At 45.8% G+C, this 16,268-nt stretch overlaps 2 protein-coding genes across 5 annotated transcripts; one reads left to right on the forward strand and one right to left on the reverse strand.

Annotated features, from left to right (window-relative positions):
• Positions 1-668: 668 nt before the first annotated feature.
• SPOUT1 (SPOUT domain containing methyltransferase 1) lies at positions 669-8,878 on the forward strand. Of its 4 annotated transcripts, none has more exons than XM_088665267.1 (12): positions 669-786; positions 2,677-2,719; positions 3,248-3,364; positions 3,705-3,864; positions 4,159-4,248; positions 5,070-5,119; positions 5,731-5,861; positions 6,433-6,505; positions 6,810-6,908; positions 7,762-7,864; positions 7,957-8,104; positions 8,471-8,878. In XM_088665267.1, exons 1-12 carry the CDS (start codon positions 694-696, stop codon positions 8,543-8,545), a joined length of 1,182 nt encoding a protein of 393 aa, XP_088521393.1. In that variant the 5' UTR covers positions 669-693; the 3' UTR covers positions 8,546-8,878. The 4 variants fall into 4 exon arrangements, with proteins under 4 accessions (XP_088521393.1, XP_034969794.2, XP_088521394.1 ...); XM_035113903.3 differs by having other exon boundaries at positions 669-729; XM_088665268.1 differs by lacking the exons at positions 5,731-5,861; positions 6,433-6,505.
• Positions 8,879-9,473: 595 nt separating this feature from the next.
• ENDOG (endonuclease G) lies at positions 9,474-13,986 on the reverse strand. Its single transcript, XM_035112557.3, has 3 exons — positions 11,242-13,986; positions 10,571-10,680; positions 9,474-10,353 (listed from the first exon to the last, which is right to left on the reverse strand). The coding sequence occupies exons 1-3, from the start codon at positions 11,770-11,772 to the stop codon at positions 10,041-10,043; spliced, it is 954 nt and encodes a 317-aa protein (XP_034968448.1). The 5' UTR covers positions 11,773-13,986; the 3' UTR covers positions 9,474-10,040.
• Positions 13,987-16,268: the final 2,282 nt, after the last annotated feature.

Below are 16,268 nucleotides of genomic sequence, written 5' to 3' on the forward strand. Positions count from 1 at the left end.
ACCACGTGCAGCAGTTCTGCGAGTTCTCCTTTCTCCCTCTCTTCCAATAACACTTCTCCTGTCGTCACGGAAATGTGCCGCTGCTGCTGCTAATATTCAGCCTCTGAAGGGAAGAAAGAGAACTGTGTGACTCTTGATTCTTAAACCTGCTAGGGCGGAGGATGAACTTTCCGAGGAATAAGTGAAACCCGTGATTAATCCTGCCTTCCCTTCCTGGTGTGTCACTGTCCTTCCCCGCAGAAGGGTTTTTCTGCTCTGTTTCTGTCCTGATTAGACAAATAACTAATTGGGCACTTAATGTCAGCAAGACGAACCATCACTAAACCCTGCAGGAACACAACTGGAGATTCGCTTCACACACACACGCACAACACACGTTTGTTGGGAATGAGATACTAGCGTTTGACGTTAAGATCTGGGGAAATGCAACCCTTTCCAGCCTTATAAAAGTCCCTTTCCCCTTCTCCAATCTTTCACCAGGGATTGAGGGGCGAACGCGAAAGGGTTAACACTAAGAAACGGTTTAACACGCGCGCGCTCTCAGTATGAACCTGGAAGTGACAAGATGTATACAGGGAGAAGCCCTCTCTGTTTCATAGCTCTGTGGCTCCTCCCTTTCTCGCCCAATCAGCGGTCGTGGGATAATACTGGCGCCGCCCCCAAGCTGTAGGATGGTGATTGGGCGAGTGGAACATGGCGGAGAAAAGCCAGGCGAAGCGCTTACGGGAGGTACACGTGGGATCCAGGGGGTGGAAGGAAGAGGCTTGGGCATTTACGCGGGGGAAGGTGAGGGATCAGCCTTCTTGGAGGGTGGGAAATCGGGGCCACTCGGGGTGAATAAGGAGATGTTGCTGATGCTTGAGGAGGGGCACCTCTGTTAAATAATGGTGGTGGTGGGAGAAAATGAGACCCTTTGAGGTGGCGACGCAAAGTGTAAAGTCACACCCTTCCCAACAACCTCATATTCCAAGGTAGGCAGGGTTTGTCCATGGAGTTTTCTTGGCAGGGATACTGGAGTGGCCTGCCAGTTCCTTCTCCAGGTGGATCACGTTTAGTCAAAACTCTCCACTATGACCTGTCCATCTTGGGTGGCCCTGCATGGCATGGCTCATAGCTTCTCTGAGTTATTCAAGCCCCTTCCGGAATTAAGATTGCCGGAAGAAATATCAACAACCTCAGATATGCAGATGACACAACCTTGATGGCAGAAAGTGAGGAGGAATTAAAGAACCTTTTAATGAGGGTGAAAGAGGAGAGCGCAAAATATGGTCTGAAGCTCAACATCAAAAAAACCAAGATCATGGCCACTGGTCCCATCACCTCCTGGCAAACAGAAGGGGAAGAAATGGAGGCAGTGAGAGATTTTACTTTCTTGGGCTCCTTTATCACTGCAGATAGTGACAGCAGTAACGAAATTAAAAGACGCCTGCTTCTTGGGAGAAAAGCAATGACAAACCTAGACAGCATCTTAAAAAGCAGAGACATCACCTTGCCTACAAAGGTCCGTATAGTTAAAGCTATGGTTTTCCCAGTAGTGATGTATGGAAGTGAGAGCTGGACCATAAAGAAGGCTGATCGCCGAAGAATTGATGCTTTTAAATTATGGTGCTGGAGGAGACTCTTGAGAGTCCTATGGACTGCAAGAAGATCAAACCTATCCATTCTTAAGGAAATCAGCCCTGAGTGCTCATTGGAAGTACAGATCGTGAAGCTGAGGCTCCAATACTTTGGCCACCTCATGAGAAGAGAAGAATCCTTGGAAAAGACCCTGATGTTGGGAAAGATTGAGGGCACTAGGAGAAGGGGACAACAGAGGATGAGATGGTTGGACAGTGTTCTCGAAGCTACGAACATGAGTTTGACCAAACTGCGGGAAGCAGTGCAAGACAGGAGTGCCTGGTGTGTTATGGTCCATGGGGTCACGAAGAGTCAGACACGACTAAACAACTAAACTACAACAACAACAGGCAGGGTTGGGACATGGTTTCACTCAGCTCTCGTTTTTGGTTTAGCCACAGACTTTAATCCAGGCTTCCTCAAACTCGGCCCTCTAGATGTTTTGAGACTACAATTCCCATCATCCCTGACCACTGGTCCTGCTAGCTAGGGCTCATGGGAGTTGTAGGCCAAAAACATCTGGAGGGCCGAGTTTGGGGGTGCCTGCTTTAATCTAATACCAGTTCCTCACCCAGACCCCTTCTCCTTCTTGGTGCTCTCCAGATGTTCCACAAACACCAGGCAGAGAGATGAGTCTAACCCAAGGCTTGCCAAGCACCTCTGGATGCTCATGGGTAGAGCTGCCCATCTTTTACCCACAAGATGGGACACATTGTGGGCTTCTCAGTGGGGCATCTGGTTAAGATGCTGATTATCTGATGGTGATTATTATTTGATGTTCATGATTATAAGATGCTAGACTAAATGGGCCTTTGGCCTGATCCAACAGCCAGACTCACTCTTAGGTTGTATCCCAGGGACCTTACAGAGAAGGTGGGCAATTAATAATGATAACAATGTGTTATTATGGATACATAACTGTTTGCCAATCGATCCTGGAATTGAGTGTGTGTCTTGAACAGAAGTGGGTAATGTGTACTATCTGTGTGACCATCCTTAATGCATCTATCCTGCGGAAGCAGCTAATAAATGAGATCCGTTTACTTTCCTCGTTCCTAGGGAGAAGATAGAAAAATGGACTGGCGCAAATGGAAGCAGGAAAGTAAGAATGCTCTTTGGGTTCCTGGGTCTTCTCTCCCCACCCCCACAGACTTTATCTTTTTCTGGCAAGTCAGCACTGGGAATCTGTCCTGCAAAAAAGAACAAAGGAAGAGCCATGCTGGATCAGGCCAAAGGCCATTCCATCCAGCTCAAAAAAGTGCCTAATAAACACATATGCTTATGGTGTCTTAAGTTTACCAGTTTTCAAACTGTATATTATTGGCTTTCAAAATCCCCACCCCACCCCCTTGCAACACAACATTTTTGTCAAACTGCACAAGAAGAAAAACAAGTTTGTGTTTCTGCTTTCCCCCTGCCGTCCAAGTGGATGTCTCATTTTGGCTTAGCTTGGCACACCAGCAGTATTCCAAGCCTGAGAGTCCTGGGAGAAAAGCACTGCACAGTCCTTCCTTGATTATTCCCAGCACACCTTAGTCCAGGGCCTTCTGTGTTGGAACTGTTTTAACCCCAATGCTAACTCTCAGGGATTTCACTTATTGTCCATTCTGTGTTCTCATCTCTCTTCCAGAGAAGGAAGAGGTGAAGAAATGGAAGGAGCTGAAGCTGTTGAGGAAACTGGATAAGAAGATGATGCAGGAAGTGGCAGAGAAACAGAAAGAGGAGGCAAAGCCCATTGAAGATAAAGGTAACGGATAACCACGAATGGGAATGAAACTGGTCTTTCCTTGGAATGTGCTACACAACAGCCTTCGCCAATCTGGAGCCACCTCCAAATGTTTTGGGTGACTACTCCCATTAGCCCCAGCCAGCACAACTGATGGTACTCCAAAGCATCTAGAGGGGGCACAGGATTGGTTCAGGCTGCTATGGAGGAAGGAAGTAACCTGGGACTTTCTGCATGCAAAGCTGATGCTCTAACCACTGAGCTAGGTACGAAGGGTAAACAAACAAAAACCCTCCTCGTGAAATCTAGGAATGCTTACTGTGTGCTGCTTCTCCTAAACAGTAACTTCCTTATTTCCTAGGGCGGAACTACACGGTCAGTGTTGCCCTTCCGGGCTCCATTCTCAGCAACGCCCAGTCGGCAGAGTTGCGGACTTACCTTGCCGGGCAGATTGCCAGGGCCTGCGTCATCTTCTGCGTGGACGAGATTGTGGTGTTTGATGAGCAAGGGGAGGATTCAAAGTAAGGACAGAATCTGTCTAGTTGCTCACAAGGCTTTCCCCCCAGCTAGCTAGCATCATTTCCATGCAGGGATTCCTTCCCAGCCCTACCTGGAAATGCCAGTGGGGAATGAAAGTGAGGACCTGTTACCACAAAGAGAGTATGTGCTCTCTTATAATAAGACACACTGCAGCAGCGTCTGAGTGGCCCATAGAAAGCCAACAGGGTTTAACTTTTTAAAACTTAATTCCAAAGATTGTACTGTTTTCTCCTCTCTCTCTCCACACCCCTCCCCCCGCTGCTCAATCTTTTCAGGACGGTGGAAGGTGAATTTGAAGGGATCAAGAAGAGAGGTCAGGCCTGTGTGCAGTTGGCCCGGATTCTGCAGTACCTGGAATGTCCTCAGTAAGTCATTCTGCAAAAACTTGGGAAAGCTCCTTTAATGGCTTTAACGCTACCGAAGCTTCCTCAATATTTATTGTTGAGGACTGGAATATGCTGGGGGGTTGGGGTGGGAGAGAACTGTCACAGTGGCCGGAGTGGGCTACTTCAGAGTAACGACTCTACACAGCTCTGCATTTTATCTTTTTATTGGTGCTACGTATTTACATGCTGAAGGCAGTGCTATTTACAGAGACACATCTTATCCGCTAGAGTCAGAACCTCCGAATGGCGTTTGGCGCGTTTTCCTCCAACATAACAACTTGGGGAGACCCATCCTCTTCCCCCTACGTTTTCTGCGCAATTCCGGAGTTGGGGGGACAGGTCTGCCCCCCTTGCTTCCCCCTTCCTGTCTCACCTGGGGCGCTGGCTCCGCTACCCTGTCTGAGCCTCGGACCCCACTTCCTGCTTCCCCACTTGAGACGGAGCTCTCCCTGCTTTCCCCTGCGCTCGGGGATGGGCTGGAACTCAGGAGGGGAGGGACTTCGCGATATCCCCTGTCCCTCACAAGAACAATAATGCCCCAGGGATTAGACAGGCTTGTATGTCTCTCAGCAGATCCTTCATGGGATGAAGGGGAGATTTTGACCCTTCGCCCCATGTATATCTCAAAGTGCACTCCACATCTGCTGGGGGCCTTATGTCTAGCTGGCTTGATTTTTCTGTTGGCTGCTGTGTTTTGTTTTATTGTCACTGGATAATTTGAGCATTATCGCAGCTGAATATTGGAAGCTGCTTCTTCTCATTTGCCCTTCTAAAAGCATTTCTTTCCCTCTATTGGACAGATATCTTAGGAAGTCTTTTTTCCCCAAACACCAGGACCTCCAGTTTGCAGGTAAGGCCTAGAGCAATGAAGGGCGACATTCCCTTCCGGGCAACATTCTCTGTGTGTATGTTTCACCTCTACATAGTGACATCATTATATATTGGTGTATCTCAGTGTTTAGCCAGTGATATGTCACAATGTCAAAAAGCAGACATTGCCTTTCCCCCCCCCCCCCACACTCATTCCTCCTAATGAAAAGGCATTATCGGAGTTCAATGACATTTTCCAGCCAAACAATCCTAGGTCAGGTCACAGCCAGATAAACAAATATTATACACTCAAAAAGGTCCCTCAAAAAATAAAGTAAGAGCACATAAACTTTACACAAAATTGATTGGTTCCCTGTAATAAATCAGTAGCTGAGTATATCAGCACCCACCCCCCGAAAGACTTAGAGGAATTGTTTGGTCCCCAGTGGGTGCCAGAAGGTGAACAATGTGGGCTGAACCTCAGGAGTAATTAATTAGTCCTGTCTTGGGTTGTTGCTTTTTAGTGGGTAGGGACAGCACACATGTGCACATGTACTCTGGCACATGTGAAAAGCAGTGTTAGTTTGTTTTGCATTGGAGGGTGAGGGTGGGGGTGACTCCATATTACTCACCTTGGATATGTTGTTTCAGGGCTCTTAAACCCCTTAGACAGCCCCCACCACGTGCGGATAGGTGAGGAATCAGAGTATCGGGAAGGAGTGGTTTTGTCACGGCCCACCAAGCCTGGCCGGGGATCTTTTGTGAACTGTGGAATGCAAAAGGTAAACCCTCACCTGTCCTGCTGCTGCACCTTAAAGGGGTCCTACTTTTACCCCTCCATGGTCCTTAACCAATCTCCATCCTTGATGGAGCGAGTGAGTTCCGCAGAGGCAAGCAGGATGTCCCTGCAGATCAGGGGGAGATGGGACCTTTCCCAGCCCTAGGGCTGCATTCCATCAAGGATAACTGCCTGGGGGCCACTTGCTAGTGAGGGGTGTGACCAAAGACCAAAAAGGGGACAGAGCAATAGATGTGAAACTGTAGCTACTCATATTTATTTATTTGTTGCATTTCTATCCCATGTTTTTCTCCAATGAGATTATGGTTCTCCTCATTTAATCCCCACAACAGCCCTGTGAGGTGGGGCAGTGACCCACCCAAGGTCACCCAGTGCACTTAATGGCCCAGTGGGGCTTTGAGCCCTGGTCTACCAGGTCCTAGTCCAGCACCCTAACCACTACACTGTATTGTCACCATAGCTGACCCTTGTAGCTTATATTGCCCCCTTGCCTGGCTGTGCATTCGGCAGGCCTGAGATCCGCCGCATCCCAAGCCAATGTTCTCTTCCTACAGGAGGTACAGATTGATAAGCAACTGGAGGCAGGCCTTCGTGTTACAGTGCGTCTCAACCCACAGCAAAATCCAGGTAACATAATTGGCCCCCACACCTTGGCCCAGATGCTGAATGGGCTAGCCCCACCTCTACCACTGCACTCAGGTTGTTCAAATTTGTCCCAGACAAGGATGTGGGGGGCAGAATCTCCTTTTCATAACATTCCCCTGAGCTTCATGATTTCAAGAGTCGTGAGAAGTTTAAGTCATAATTTGCAAGCACTCCTCTCCTTTTCCCGTGTAGCTGGTAGGCAGACTGCCCATTTGCAGCCCAACAAAAACCTGGGTTCTTGTGGGTCAGTCAGCCCTGTTAACCCCCCCCCCACTTTCTTCCCTAGAGAGCAAAACACAGAAGGGGATAGTCGTTTCATCGCATCAGCCCCGAACTGCTTCTGGGCTCTACTGGGGCTACAGTGTCCGCTTGGCATCCTGTCTGAGTAAGTATACATGCCTACTTTTTAAAAAGACCCCATAACATACTGTTACGATTAAGTATATAAAGCCTTTAACAACTGGCTTTATATACTGTATATTCCTGCGTATAAGACTACTTTTTAACCCAGGAAAGTCGGGGTCGTCTTATACGCCAGGTCGTATTTCTTATACGACGAGTATATCCCAAACTCTATATTTTAACTGGAAAAGTTGGGGGTCATCTTATATGCCGGAATATATGGTACTTAAGATTGCCGTACCTCATTATGCCCACTCAGCAGCTTTGATTGGGGGGAACAGGCACTGTTATAGGGCCCACATTATATCTGCTCTGCAGCTGTAAAAAAAAAAAATCTTTTAGTGGGGAAGCACCTACCCTTTGGAACTGCCTGCCTATTGAAATCAGGCATGCACCACCATTGCATTCTTTTCAGTGCCTGCTAAAAACATTTTTAGTTAGACTAGTGTACCCAGATGCTTAGAAAGTTAGTGGGAGTTTTAATCTGTTTTATGTCTTTTGATATTTTGATTTTCTGAAAGCCTGGAACGATTGCTGTTCTTATTGATGATTTTCTTTTATCATCCTTTTTGTAAACGTCATTGAGATAATTTTTTTAAAAAAATTTACAACTAAGTGGTGTATAAATTTTATGAAATGAAGTAGACTACAGTTCCCAGCATTCTTTGGGGAAATGCATGATCTTAGGCTTAAGTTGCTTTGAAGTCATTAAATGGTTTATAAATTTAAGTGGCATTAAGTGGTTTATAAATTTAATAAAAATAATTTGGAGAACTACAGGTTTTCCCCATCCATGGCTTAAGTGCGTTGCCTAACATTTGTCTTCTGCTGGTCAGGTGCTGTTTTTGCTGAGTCTCCATATAAAGAAGGCTACGATCTCTCCATTGGAACCTCTGAGCGAGGCGCCTCTGTGGACCAGGCAACTCTGCCTCCTTTCAGGTACACTTTTACAATCCTACCAGGTTTTATGGGGACTAGAATCGTCTCTCTACATCCCGTAAACCTGCTTTACCATTTCTTCTGTCTCCCAGACATGCTCTGATAGTTTTCGGAGGCTTGCAAGGCCTGGAGGCAAGCGTGGACATGGACCTAAACCTGGAGGTCACAGATCCAAGCACCTTGTTTGACTTTTATTTGAACACCTGTCCGGGGCAGGGCAGCCGCACCATCAGGACCGAGGTGAGGTGCTTTTTTGAAAAAGGATGAGGCCAGTTCATGGAGGCTAATGGTTACTAGCCATAGTGACTATGTTCTCCTCCATTGTCAGAGGCAATGTGCTGGAAATCACAAGGGGGGAAGAGTTGTTGTTGTTGCTGTGCTCAGGTCCCGCTTGCAGGCTTCTCACTGGAGCATCTGGCTGGACTCTGTTAGAAGAGGATGCTGATAGGTGTCCAATCCGACAGCCGGGGTCTTTCTTTGTTCCTTATGGTGGCCTCCTGCACCCATACAAAAGAAGAATCTGCTAGATTAGTCCAATAGCCCATCTAAGTCTAGCATCCTGTTCTCACAGTGGCCATAAATTTCTTTTGGGGGTTCCCTTTCTAGGAAGCAATTCTCATCTCTCTGTCGGCGCTGAGACCTCGGATCGAAGAAGCAGCGAAGAAAGGCAGCAGCCTCTGAACAAAAGCAGAAACTCAAGCATCCAACATGGGCAGACCCTCATCAATCTTTACCTCTCCCAGCCAACTTAACATCGAAATGTGAAGCAGGACCATCTTCTCTCTCTGGCAGGAGGTCAGGAAACTCACCTCCCTGCTGCCACTGGATGACTGAGAGCGGAACAGGTTGGAGCAGGGGTCAGCAAACGTTTTCAGCAGGGGGCTGGTCCACCGTCCCTCAGACCTTGTGGGGGGCTGAACTATGTTTTGGAGAAAAAATGAATGTATTCCTATGCACCACAAATAACCCAGAGATGCGTTTTAAATAAAAGGACACATTCTACTCATGTAAAAACACACTGATTCCCGGACCATACGCAAGCCGGATTTAGAAGGCAGTTGGGCCGGATCTGGCCCCCAGGCCTTGGTTTGCCTACCCATAGGTTGGAGAGCAACCAGACACAAACGGAAGGGGGAAGGGCTTTGAGACTGGCCTGTCTAGCTCAGCTGCCACTTCTCAGAAGGAGGCATCTGCTTCGAACTTTTGGGAAACAGTGAAGACCTAAGTGTAGCAATTGACTGGGGGATGATGCCCTCCAGCTCAAATGCAATCTGTTGCAACCACATTCACGTTTAACTCAGGAGGAACAACTTTATCCACAAAATTAAGACTGCTGGGAATCTGATCTCTCCCCCATCCCCCAGCAACCTACAGTTTAAGAAGAAACTTATCAAGTGTATGACCTAATGTGATATTCCAGGCGTATCTTGACAATTAAACAGCCAAACTTTTAAAGGTGTAAACTAGTGGTTCCCAAATGGGGAATACTGCCCACTGGTGGGGGGCAGTGGGATTACTTAGCAGAGTGAAAAGGAATATCAGATGTTAAATAGCTGGTATCACTGCATCAAGTTCATCAATTTTGTTGAATTAAATTAAATAGTTTTAATTCAGTTTTGTGCAGGGTTTATTGGGGGGGTAGTTTTTGCATTTTTATTATTTTTTAAACCATTAAGAATTAATAGAAGTAAAATATATACGTATAAATGATCACATACACCTGGCTGTGTATATGAAGGTCCTGGGCTGCCCAGATGGCAAGACCCCCGTCTCGGCCTCGCTGGTGTGGTCCAAAGGAAAGCAGAGCAATATGTTTGTTACCAGCTTGGCTGCAGGAGTTGCCAGGAGGAGGTGCACTCTGGATTTGTGTAGAGTTTACTCCTTAGTATTTTCTTCTCTTGAAGACACCCCGCAAGGCAGCAGAGATTCCTTCTCCTAGATGGGCTCGCTTCCCATATTGACAAGCCCCATCTGCCCCTAGTTTCCCTTTACAGCACATGCAGAGGAAAGCAATCCAAGTTGGTGGCCATCACTGCCTCTTGTCCTTAGAAGCAGGTACTGTTCCTTGAGAGCGGCGAGAAAGAGTTGCTTGTTGGAGCTAGGATACCTACTGGCTACTCGGGCAGATCCTACCACCTGGCAAGTGTCTGTTTGCAAGGTCTCCGGAATCACTTCCTTAGGTGGTACTCCCAGCTGTGATTGCTTTCAAGTTGCTTCCAGCAGAGATTGCTTTCAACTTGCTAGTCCTCTTGAGGATGTTGGGGACGAAGAGGAGGCCGGAGGCCCGCTCGATGCTCTCGATGGGGACCAGGAAATTCTCCAGAGGGATCTTATCATTGACGGGGCTGTTTGGCATGACGTAGGAGCGCAACTCAATCTCCCCACTTGACTTCTCCAGGATGAGCACCTTGAAGAAGTGTGTGGGGACGGCCACATGGCTTTTCCCAATCACCTGGTATTTCACATACATCTTCCCATCTGCCTCCATCCTGTATGGGGAAATCAGGGGAGAGGGGATCAGAAGCCATGATATAGGGGGATTCCAGCACCCCTTTTACAAAAATGTGAAACAATATTGTGATTTTTATTTAACAAAATTTACATTTTATTATTTCATAAAATAATAACTGTGATTGCGGGGTGGGGGCTGTTGGCAGAGTAAACCAGAGGGGAAAGTCTAAGTTTGTTTTGGTTTTTATTAATTACCTGGGTAGAAAAAGTGGTCCCGTACAGACATAAACATTCTTGTTGTATTTAGTTAAGCTTCTGCAGTATTTCTCCAAGTTATTCCAAGCATTCTGATTCAGGTGAGGATTCTAGAAGCAAAATAAATGTGTTCAGTAGCTGAAGTGAGGATAATAATGAAGCAGTTAAAAGGCTAGGTGTGGTCCTCCATGGGGCGCCTAATCCCAGAGGTGACCCAGAAGTGACTTTAGTTCACATTGCTTTAAAAAAAATTAAGTCTAGTAGACCTAATTTGAGTCACACAACTAAAAAACTGTAAGGCATAGGATTTTTTTTATTTACTCCTGTGATTGACATGTGAGATCATCCAGGTTTTTTTGGATTAAAATAATCCAATAATCAAAATCTGAGATGTAGCTACCCAGACATAGTTGCTGCTTGCAAAGGGGCCCCCATAACAATTAAAGCTTTAGGGCCCCCCATGTAGGTCTGCCTTTGATCTCATGGACAGGCATTCTCTTTATTTCCTCGATATTAAATTAAGAAGTGCCTCTGAGGCTATGCAGAGTGTATTTGCCACAGCTGGGGATGGGGGGGAAAGACCGTCCAACCATTAGTAGAGGGTCTTGAGCGCCCGGGGAACGTAGCTCGCTTGCTGCCTTCAGACAAGCCAATCCAATACACTCCCTTACCTGGGGGGCGATGTTGCTCAAGTAGAACGTGTCCCCCATGGCCTTCTGGCTCCAGCGGTGGTTGGCGGCGGCCGCCAAGTGTCCCCGGTCAAAGCCGCTGCCCCGGTAATCCTCGTTGGTGGCGCGGTGGTACTCATGAATCGAGTCGTCGGAACGGAAGTCGCAGGCAGCGCGGTCCGAGGAGCCGCTCAGCGTAGCCGGGTTTAGCTGCTCCACCACCCAGAGGGCGCTACGAGCCCGCGGGTCGTAGCACAGCACGTAGGACTCCCGGGTCCGCAGCAGGGACAGCCCCGGCAAGCCGTACTTGGCCAGATCCCCCGAGTCGCCAACGCCGCCTCGGGCAGCCAAATCCGAAGTTGTGGCGGCGGCAACCACTGGCACGACCGGCAGCCGCGAGAGGAGCCCCTCCGCCTCCGCTCCCAGATGGCTCGGCTGCCTCTCTCTCTTGGAAAAGCTGGCGCCCAAGCCCAACCCGAGAGCCAGGGAGGCCGCCGACACCAGCCACCGGCTGCCGCTGCAAAATCGCCTCATTTCATCTGCTCCGGTTGGCGGAATCGACCCAGCGGCAACTTGCTATAGAAACGAGGACTCCCGGGTCTGGGGGAGTGTGAATGGGGATGGAACGTCCGATCAGCGGAACGCCGAAAATGAGAGGGGGGGAAAGTGTGAATGGAACGAAACGTTAGATCAGCAGAAGGTCAGGGAAGGTGCGAATGGGGACAGAACGTTCGAGTAGGAGCAAAAAGGGATACACTGTAGCTCCGCCTTCGTCGGTCGTGCCGACTCCTTAAAGGGGCAACGTTTTTATTTCGAACAGGTGGCTAAGACGGGCTATACTGCGTTGGTCTTGCGACTGGTGGTCACTGGACCCGCTACTGGGTCACGCGGGCCGTGATCTAAAGGTGGTTTGCTACATCAGCTCTGCCACAAAACAAGTACTGTTGTTGTTTAGTCGTGTCCGACTCTTCGTGACCCCATGGACCAGAGCACTCCAGGCACTCCTGTCTTCAAAACAAGTACTGTACACATGGTAACAATACTAAGCAGGCCGGCCCACCCAGGAGGCAAGGTGATGACAACCGCCTCGGGTGGCAGAACCCACAGGGGCAGATCGTGATGTCAGCATTTATTCCTCCTGATCTTCACTCACCCTTTCATCCGTGGTGGGTTGGGGATGCCATTTTGGGGTTCATGTCCACCTCAGGCACCAAAATGTCTTCTGCTGGCCCTGATGCTAAAGAAATAAGCCTCCAAATGCACATTGGAGTTAAGGAGGTCGGTTCCTGGGGCTCTGGAAAGGCTGAGGGCTACTTAACCTCCTGAAGAAGGGTGCTTGAGGGTGTACTGTTGTGGCTCTAGCAAAGGTTAAGCAAGGGGAGCAAAAGCCCACGACAGAAAAAGCAGTGCTCTCTTCTACAAAAGCACACACTAACAGGGAAAGAAGGCAGTCCCTTTTGGCCATAAGAGCTGTCATGTACAGTGGAGCAGACTCCTTCGGGATGTAGCGGGTCCTCCTTCGTTGGATGTTTTAAAAACAGAGGTTGGATGGTCATCTCAGGGGGATTCTTTAGCTGGGATTTCCGCATTGCAGGGGCTATGACCATTGGGCCTCCTTCAGCTCTACAGTTCCATGATTCTAGGACTACTTTACAGTATATGCAGAGCATGTAACAATTGGAGAACATTGCCCTTTTAAGGACACTTAAAAGCCCGTCACACTTTACGGCCCTTGCCCTTGCTGATTCTTTGACCTTAGGGAGCGTTAGAAGATTGGTGCTTTGGCTGGCCTGAAGCAAAGATGTATTGCACTACAACTGTCTTCATATTATATTCCATAAACCCGCATTTAAAGTCTTCCTTCTTGATTAGACTGTTAAGAATAATTTCTAACTGTGGAGAGCATGCCAATGTGTAGAGCATGTTGGTAGGCTCAACCTGTACAATAACAGAACCACTATAACTTTAATATATTAAAACCGTATTTTTGAAGTTTTAAAGAAATTACCAAGATGTAATTTATAGGTCACTAAGCAGCCTCAGACCCAACCCTGCTCAGGAATGCTAAAAAGTAAAAGAATCACTGTTTTGAAAAATTGGTGGTTAAAATAAGTGGTTTTGGAAACTCTGGTCCACCATCATGATTCAGAACAGAGTCCAATTGTATGCAAACTTAAGACAAAAGCCTCCTGCTTGAACTCAGAAAGCATCAATGTGTCCAGATACAAAGAAGTTTCCAAAAAATACACAGGAGAAAACACCAGTATCACTTTTAGAGGGGATAATGGTTAGTCTGATGCAGCAAAAACCACTAAGAAATGTGTGTAAAATAAAGTACTTCTTTATGCAACAGTTATGGAACAGGATGGCAGTTATGTTTACCAATCTATAGGTGCATTTATTTCAGTAATGCAACTTAAAAGGTGAAACCAATATATGAGATAGATGCATGACATGCAAAGCAAGATATGTCAAGCCTTTATTTGTTGAAATTGTAATTATTTGTCGTTAGGCGGGTCAATTACAAATGGAATGTAATTAATGAAATGTAATAGTGATGCTTATTTTTGTTTATTTTTGTATTATTGTAACTGTTTTATTACTATGGAATTTCCAAAAGAAAGCCTTTGAAACAATTAAAAGAAAAATAAAAAATAGTAAGTTGCATTACTGAAATAAATAAGACTTTTCTTTAAAAAAAATTTTTTTTAAAAAAAAACATTACAAAATATAACAAAAACAAAGGATTTACGGAATATAAAGAAACAGAAAAGGATATGAGAATACCAAAAGCAAAACATAAAAATAAATGCTCAAAATAAAATTCCATCCAAACTTATACTCAACACAATACAAATCAAGTGATACTGTATATAAAAGGTTTAAATCAAGATGAAATCCGAACAAAAAATTCAAAATGAGTGGAAATTGGTAGTGGACTATCTGAAAAAAGAAGGTATTAAAACTGATCTGGTGATTTGCTTAAGTAACGTATAAATAGATATTTGTTAGCAAAGGAAGACAACACACCTGTGGTAGGTGGTTTAAATAAAGGAATTTAAGAAGCGAGTTAAGACGGGTGAAAGTTAGAGGAAGCGATATGGTAACAATCGGAAGTATTTAAAATTTTTATTTTCTTTTTTCCTTGTTGTTTTTTTTTTTGAAATTTTTGTGTCCCAATTTCATCTTGAAATAAATGCACTTTTCAACGATATTCTAATTTTCCGAGTTTCACCTGTAGATGGCTTTAAAAGATTTGTGGAGGAAAGGGCTATCAATGGCTACTAGCCACAAGCGCTATGTGGCTAGTTGCTGGAAGCCACAGGAGGGGAGAGTATTCTTGTGCACAAATACTTCTGGCTGTTTCCTCACAGGTTATCTGGTTGGCCACTATGAGAATAAGATGCTGGACTAAATGAGCCATTCACCTGATCCACCACATTCTTGTGTCCTTGAAAGACTTACTTTTTTTCATCGCTTAAAACTTTTGAGGTTTAAAAGGCCACTTGACAAGCCCATGACAGCAACAAAATTTGCGCAGCATCTTATTTTTTACCAGAATAATAGGTTTATGGTGGCACATTTTTTTTGGTAGAAGACCATGTTGCAAAAAAACCTCATGCCCACACCTATTTTAAGATTGCAAAGGTACAAACTCATTTGCCACATCCTGCCTCCTTCATTTTAACACCAGTCACTTCCATCCTTATGGTTACTGTCAGTAGAGGGTAAAAAAACAAGTCAAGATTTACAAAGGTTTATGTTTATTCTTTTGAGGGGACTGGGGAAATCAAGAGGGAGGCCACACTGATGAAAACGGAATTCATAACAGTATTGTAGGTGGTCCAGTATACAGAAATAAAGCCATTGATATTGGGCTACTACAGAACCCACACTAACCCCAGAACCATTCTTTTGTGGTTCGTGCTCCAAACTTCCCAAAAGGCAATTAAAAAGAAGAAGTCTGATGAAGATAATGGAAAAATACAATGGTGGGTAGGTGGGTGGGAGAACATTCTGTATCCGACAAGCAGCTCCTTACCCTGTGTCACTTAAAAAAATAATAATCTAGGCACCTTATCTATAAAGAGGGAAATCCTTAGTGCATTTAGTGGTCTTACAGTGGGAACTCCTGTGTACAGCAGATCCCAGTAGGACTTGCTGTCAGCGATGACAGTGAGCCCTACATACAAAGGAACACAATCAGCTTATTTTCAATGCCCCTTATTTTCATCCTTACCTGTGCCAGAGCTGACATCAGCTGTGGTGGGGCAGATAAAGGTACGTAATTTGGAGGGAAATGTCCTTGTAGGCCAAACTGAGATCTGTGCCAGGTCTAGCAAAGCCTGTACATGAGAGGTTCTCTACTCCTACTATATATACTCAGCAGAACGTTGCAGCTTCTCTCAAAAATTGTTTCCCCTTTCCACCTTAGTGAACTGAGAGGCCAAGCCTGTACCTTTTCATTGAGCATTTCCACATCCAAACTAAATGCTTGTGGAGATATTTGAGTCAGATTTCTCTCTATGTTACCATTGGCTTCATTTAATCCACATTTTTTTTTGCAAAACGTCATTATGTAATTTTGAAAAAATAAAAATAAATGCAGGTACTAAGGCCCAGACTCCCACAGGTAACAAAAAACCATCACCTTTAAAAAAAAAAGAACATTAAAGAACTGATCTCAGAACTTGCATAAAGATTTGGAATATCTACTTAAAGAGTTTGTGCAACATCCAGAATTTGCTAACTGTCAAATATGCAAGCCCAGACCAAGAAATTAAGCATGCTACTCATAACAGGCTATCACTTAGGTCTCTTCACGGAGACGAAATCCACACAAGAAGAGTTCCAAGGTGGTTGGAAATATGCCAGTGGCATGTATTTATTTTTGCAAATGCCCTACGTGACTAATTTCTGCAAGCAGAAAGTTAGCAGAACAGGGAAAAGACAACTCCAGAATATCTCTCCCTCTCCAACCAATGCACTAGTTTTTCCTTCACATGAAGAAGCATTCAGAAATGGCATTT

This window comes from Zootoca vivipara, chromosome Z2, assembly GCF_965207765.1.
Source record: "Zootoca vivipara chromosome Z2, rZooViv2.hap1.1, whole genome shotgun sequence".
Classification (NCBI taxonomy): domain Eukaryota; kingdom Metazoa; phylum Chordata; class Lepidosauria; order Squamata; family Lacertidae; genus Zootoca; species Zootoca vivipara.